A 6,653-nucleotide genomic window follows, 5' to 3' on the forward strand; every position below is an offset into this window, starting at 1 on the left:
GTGTCTTCCATTTACTAGTTAAGTGGCCTTGAGGAAGTTATTTCAACACTCTGTGCTTCAGTTCCCTCATCCACAGAAACTCGGCAATAATATTACCTACCTCACATCATTGTTATATGAAAAAAAAGAACTCATACATGGCCCAGGGACTAGCACAGTACCTGGTACATAGTAAATGCTTGATAATTACTTCTGACCAACTGACTTAATGTTTGAATATCAACTCAACAAGGACAGAGATTTTTTGTGTGCGTGTGTATGTGTTTTGTCAATAACACAATCCTCAGGGCTCAGAATAGTGCCTGGCACAAAATAAGTATTTCTGATAGCAGGCATCAAACATTTAGAGAAAGAAACTTTCTAACACAATCAGTCTGGGAAGCAATCTAGAATATAGAAATAAACTCTATCATTCTTTCTGATTAGTGATTTTACACATACATAATGGATAAGCAAGGACCATATCACAATCATGTCTATAACTCCTGCATCCAGATGAGGGCAGCCTCAGAACATTCATTTAAAGACTGAAGCCACACAACACCTCCAGACTTGAGTGTTTCCCACACTCGTGTTATTTGACCATTATCTTCACCATTTCTACCATACTTGAATACCCCTAACATTTTCTGCTTAATATTTGTTTACAAGAAAAACTATCGCTATTGTAAGCAGAAAACCAGTTACGTTAATCATAACAAGAACATATCCATAAAATTAAATACAAGTTTACAACTCTTTCCATTCCAGCTAAATATAATTGCCTGTCAAAAGCTCTGAGTCTAAGATCTGCTCTCTGAAAAGACAGGGGAATTTAAATAAGCGTTGAAGACAAATTAGCATCAAACTGACAATTTCACTTCAATATAAATAGAAAGAATGGAAAAAGGAGCAACTTTCTCAATACATGATTCAATGTTCATTAATGTCAGGCCCATGTACTTCTTAAAATCGTCTCAAATACCAGAAGTCCATGTTTCAAGCTCCAAGAAAGTGACGAGACCCACTTTAACCTCCTGGTAGCGAGACAGAGCCAGATTCTGGAGTTAGACAAAATTGGATTCAAATTCCAGCCGCCACTTAATTAGCTGTGATCTTGGACAAAGAATTTAACTTTTCTGAGTCTCATTTTCCTTATCTGTAAAATTGGAATAATAGGACTCATAGGGTTGTTGTGGAAATATATGAGGCGTTCTGCATAGTATCTTGAGCATAAGTAGAAAATAAACATTAGTAACTATCATTCCTGTTTCAAAACAACAAAAAAAGACACAAGCACAGACGGCAGGAGCGATCCACATCCCACGCCCCCACCTCCCAAGGACCCGAACTTCCCTGCTTCCCACGAACTCCGACTTCCCTCGCCAAGTGCTCACCTTCCCGCTGCCTGCGGGGCCCATGACCAGCTGCGCGTACCGAGGCATGTCGGCTCTCCGCGACCCCAGTGCCGCCCGCCGCACAGTAACTACCGAGAGGCGACTGCTACGCTCCCTTCAGCCTTCGCGCGACGCCCGCTGAGTTCCGGGAACGCGGCGTGCGAACCAATCACAATCCGAATTCTGTTTACCGCTTCTGTTCTGCCACACCTCCGATTACGGAGCGCCCCGCGGGCCAACCCCCGCGTGAAACGCTTCCCGAGAAAACACCCGGAAGGGAGGGAGGTTTTTGGCGAGTGCGCAAAAGTAGTGGGCGGAAAGCGGCGGTTGGGAAGCTGGTGAAGCCTGGTTGCCTTGGTGATAACGGATAACGGATGACACTCTGCATTCCTGTGCCAGGTGCTTTGGTCCTTAGTTTGCGCACTGATGTTTGACTTATGTGATGACGCTCAAGATTTGCAAATTCGCTGAGAGTCTGGAATACCGTGGAGGAAGGAACCTGCTGTTTTACAGGGCATGTGTATTTCCTTTCTGTGACGCATCCCTTCCACAAAAAGATGCAAACGTGCCATCAACTAAAGAACTCTCGCCCCTCCCCCATTTAACTCCAGGATGGTGGAGTTGTCCTCCTTGCTCCCCCGAAGCTATTCGGACAGTGTCCGGAGCGCATCGGAGGGACCTAGAATCTGGCGTCCGCCTCTTCACTCCCAATATTGCCAGGCCTGACTCACGCGTGCTTACGGGGGAAGGGAAGGGAAGAGGGGAAAAGTTTTCCAGCACACAGCTCGTGGTCCGGGCTCCCCGGACGAGATGCCCGGCCAGGGTCCGGTGTCCGACTGAAGGGAGTACAGCTCTTCCGTAGAGCCGCCTACGGTGGCCAGGACCGAGGGTGACGGCGGGTGAGGCTGCGGGACCCCGAGGGAGTAGGGAGGACGGCGACCGGCCCTGGGTCGATATTCCCTTGTAGAGGAGGGATTGCGAGCTGGCTGCTTGGATAGACTGGTTCCCAGTGCACTGAAGTGAGAGGCGGGGAAAAACTATGTTGTGGCCGGGATGGGAAATATAGAAGCCGATTCACTGCTTAGGGTTAGGGCTTCCTAGGAGGAAGGTTTGGTGCAAAGTAAACTGCGACAGTCGCCTGCGTGCGTGCGACTTTCTCCCTCGAGGGGGCGCTGCGAAACCTGCTGGAAAAATTTCGGTCTGGCCACAGGGTGTCTGCGTAAGCGGAGCTGGGAGAGCAGGAGAGAATGTGGGAACAGACCCACCCGGCTCCACCGAGGGCTTCTCAATCAACAAATCAGCTCCCTGTATGTGACATTAGCGACTTTTATGTCAAATGCGAATCCGTAATCGCCAATGAAACAGCTGACTGAATATTAGAGGCACCTTGATTCGGGCATTTTCTTCACACAGAAATTCATTTATTTCGAGCAGGTTTTTACTCATTTCCAAGATACTGAAGACAATTAGCTGTTGAAGTCACTGCCATAGGCAGTACCTTCTCATCCGTTTCATCTGTTATTCCCTGAAAGCGGGAGCTGCCGGGGGTTCCTCTTCAATTCAGCTCAGTCTTAGCTGCTGCTGCACCCATGACCATCTTTTTTTTTTTTTATTTTGGTATCTAGCGAATCGAAGACTTCTTATAGATGGGATGGGTTTCGTGTTTCTTTTCTGTTCATCACAGTGCTTAGTGAAGTGCTGGATGCTAGTACATCAGAAGATCAGTGAACTCCTGCTCATTGAATAAATCAAAGGACGAGGGAAGGAAGGGAGTTTTGTCTTAATTTGAGAAAAGAAAAAAAGAACTTGTACAAAATTAGAAACATTCCAAACCAACTTAGATCCAGTATACCTCGATTACATATAATGAAGAACAAGATAGTCTTTTCCATAGCCAAATTACTTTATTAAAAATAAAGAGAACAAGAAAGTGTTAGGGATACCACAGAAGCCCAAACTACTTTATTAAACTCATTGTAGGAATTAGATTAGGAGGCTATAAAAATCAGACCAAATCTGGCTTAAAGTAAATCCTGTCTAGTATGGTGAAATCTCAGATCACTTTGGAAATGTCTGGAGCCATTAGAATATAACCAGAATTACAGGAGAAAATTTGCAAGATATTCTGTCTGATAGGAAACATGCAAAATAAAAAGCATATGCAATACTGTTTTTTTAATTTAAAATTATTTAATGCTTATAAAGCTGTCAATTATTACGTATTATTTACATCCTTTTTTAAAACAGGTCAACTGGACATTATTACCAGAATTCCAAAGGTACAGGTAAGTAGAGCATATAAAGCAGATAATACCTATAAATAACAGTTCAGAGAATTCAATTTTGCTATAACTACTCACACAATAGAGTTTTAAAAATAGACTTTATTAGCATCCTCGGCGAACTTAGTCTTTCAGATTTTTCAAAGAACATTCCAGCAGGTTCTTTGTTTCTCGTTAAGATATCTTACATCAAGCATTTTAAAAAGAATACTTCAAAATAGCAATGAATCTGAAAACTGTTTATAACTGATGTTATAGCACAGTGCACAGCCTGGGGTTTATACACAAATAGAAGGAAAAAAATTCTAAGTGGAACGACTTCAAAGAACATAATTTCCTAGTGATGCTATTTTCCTTTCTCTTGAAGTAAAGAATAGAGCTGTTGGAGTTAAGGGAGTAAGACGAGCCCCCAAAGGTCTCTCACTGATTTTGGCAGGGGCAAAAATTTCCATTAAATGATATCTAAACCTGGATTCATTTTGCTTTTCCTTGGAAAATTTATAGTCCTTACAGTTATCTATGATAAACACGCATGCGATTATCTGTGTGTATGTACATTTATATATGTAATACATATAAACAAATAGTGTTGTTGTTTTTAAATGGATATTGCTGAATCATATGGCATGCTACATTTAATTATTTGAGGAACTGCCATACGATTTCCATAGCAGCTGCACCATTTTACATTCCACCAGCAATTCACAGGATTCCAATCTCTCCACATCCTAGCTAACATTGGGGTTCTTTTTTTTTTGATGATGATCATCATTCTATGGGTATGAAGTAGGTGTCTCATTGTGATTTTGATTTGCATTTCCCTAATGATTAGTGACAGCATCTTTTCATGCCCTTATTGGCCACTTGTGTATATTCTTTGGAGATAGCCAAAGTCTCAAGTTCTTTGCCCATATTTCAAGTGCATTGTTTGTTCTTGAGTTTAACTATTATTTTTAAATGTTTCATTTTCTGTAAAGAAATGCTATCAAGCTTTTGAGAAATGCATCTCAGAAATATGGGTCAACAGGGACATATAGTCTTAATTAGCCCACGTTTATGACTTGAAAAAAGATTTTGAAAAATAGACTTTAAAACGTTGGCTTGATATTTATTTTATTATTACAGATTTCAAATTATGGTTTTTAAGGGTCATAATTTCCAGATGATTTTCTATTGTTTACAAACTAGTCCTTCAGAATGCAAATATAACTCTTATCTACACTATCTGACTTGCCCAAATCTTAAAGAAATAACTAAATTTATACTTTAATATGTAAAATTATAGTGGCCTTTGTTATCAATAATATTGAACAAAACTACTTATTTAATTCACTTTACTAAATACAAACTTTTAACTTAAAATCTGTTCTGCCAGCTCTATTTGTAATAGTCAAAAACTGGAAACAACCCAAATGTCCATCAACAGGTGGGCGTATAATCGAATCTATCTATCTATCTATCTACTTATCTATCTATCTATCTATATACATGCGATGGAATTTAAGACAATATTAAAAAGGAATGAAATTTTGTTACACTTGCATGGTTGGATTTCAAATTAATTATGTTAAGTGAAAAAGCCAAACAAAATATATATACTGTATGTTTTCATTTATATCAAGCTCAAGAAAATGCAAACTAATTTATAGTGATAGCACATCAGTGGTTGCCTGGCGAGAGTGGGTGTGTGGTAATGTGGGAAGTGTAACAAAGAGTTATTTCCTGACTAAATTTTGCCAGATATTGTTTTTCCTTAATCTGTTACCCTAAATTAAGTTACTAGTCTCAATATGTCTGAAACTGAAAACTAGTTTCCATTCTTCTGGGAATATGTCTCAACTTTCATTTTTGTATTGAAAGACTTAAGTATTTAAAACAATGACATAACTGAAATTATGTAAAAATTGTTTTAATAAGTTTCTGCAAAGCCCTTCATTTTAACACTGTCTCATTAAAGGCATTACAATTGTGTTATTTTATCTTGAGTCTATTACAGAATAGAATTTTATAACTATATACTAAAGTCAAATGAATGATAAAATTTTGATGTAAATCTTTAAAATACAAATACTGCATGTATAGTCCTGTTTAGTATGATCTGACATACAGTAAACTGAAAAAGTATAAGTTTGCATCTCAGCAGAGTTCAAAATAACATTGTCCATGTGCAGTGATTTACAACATATATAGTGAATATTTATAAATATCTTAGATTTTTGTGTGCTCTAAAACCAAATGGCATAGCATATATCTCCTTAAGTTTGACTCATGCTACTACTCCAGAATAATCATCGACACATGTAAATACATAGATCTTAACAATTAATTTGTTAAACTGATCTTTCTCATAAATTTGCATAATAATGTCCTTGCCTACAGAGGGAATCAAAGATGGACACAAAGTGAACTCACACATAGCCAAGCTGCAAGAGTTATGGAAAATTCCTCAAATTCAAACAATTCATATCCCTGAATCAATGACAGATTCATCCTTTCTAAAGATATGCTAACTACTATCAAACTTTTATTTAATGCTCTTTGTATTCAGAACTGAACTTTTTATTGAAAGAAAGCTACTTAGAGGGTAAGGCACTGCAGAAGACAAGGTACACCCAGCATATTGTCTAGGATTCTATAAATATCTGCTGGGTAAACTCATGAATGGATGCAATTTTATCATTATAGATTCCTTATCATAAGAGTTCTTTCATGGCTTTATGATACTTCAGATCTGATGTGCCTTTACGCAGGAAGCTCAGTGCCCCAAACACAAAGATGCTTGAGGTAAGTTCCATTCTAGAGATGGAAACCCAACCTCATAAAGATTTTGCTCAAGGACTACAAAATTAGAAGCAAGCAAATAAAATGGCAATAAGCCTTTTACAACTCTTGACCTGTAAAGATCATAGCTGCCAGAATATCATTTCTGGAGCAATACAAATTAGGGTTACTAATGACTTATGCAAACTGGTAAGTTTTCTGGCCAACAATATAA

The 6,653-nt window shown here is 38.9% G+C and overlaps 2 protein-coding genes across 2 annotated transcripts in view; one reads left to right on the forward strand and one right to left on the reverse strand.

Annotated features, from left to right (window-relative positions):
- The window catches only part of GPN3 (GPN-loop GTPase 3), an 8,594-nt gene extending 7,071 nt beyond the window's left edge, over positions 1–1,523 (reverse strand). Inside the window, exon 1 of the mRNA XM_006910024.3 lies at positions 1,377–1,523. Within this exon, the coding sequence (XP_006910086.1) occupies positions 1,377–1,424 (48 nt within the window). The 5' untranslated portion in view covers positions 1,425–1,523. The remainder of the gene's footprint in view (positions 1–1,376) is intronic.
- A 591-nt stretch (positions 1,524–2,114) lies between these two features.
- Positions 2,115–6,653, forward strand: part of FAM216A (family with sequence similarity 216 member A) — a 7,857-nt gene continuing 3,318 nt past the window's right edge. Inside the window, 3 exon segments of the mRNA XM_006910027.3 lie at positions 2,115–2,275; positions 3,624–3,661; positions 6,038–6,157. Coding sequence (XP_006910089.1) covers positions 2,187–2,275; positions 3,624–3,661; positions 6,038–6,157 — 247 coding nt within the window. The 5' untranslated portion in view covers positions 2,115–2,186.

This window comes from Pteropus alecto, unplaced genomic scaffold, assembly GCF_000325575.1.
Source record: "Pteropus alecto unplaced genomic scaffold, ASM32557v1 scaffold213, whole genome shotgun sequence".
NCBI classification, from domain to species: domain Eukaryota; kingdom Metazoa; phylum Chordata; class Mammalia; order Chiroptera; family Pteropodidae; genus Pteropus; species Pteropus alecto.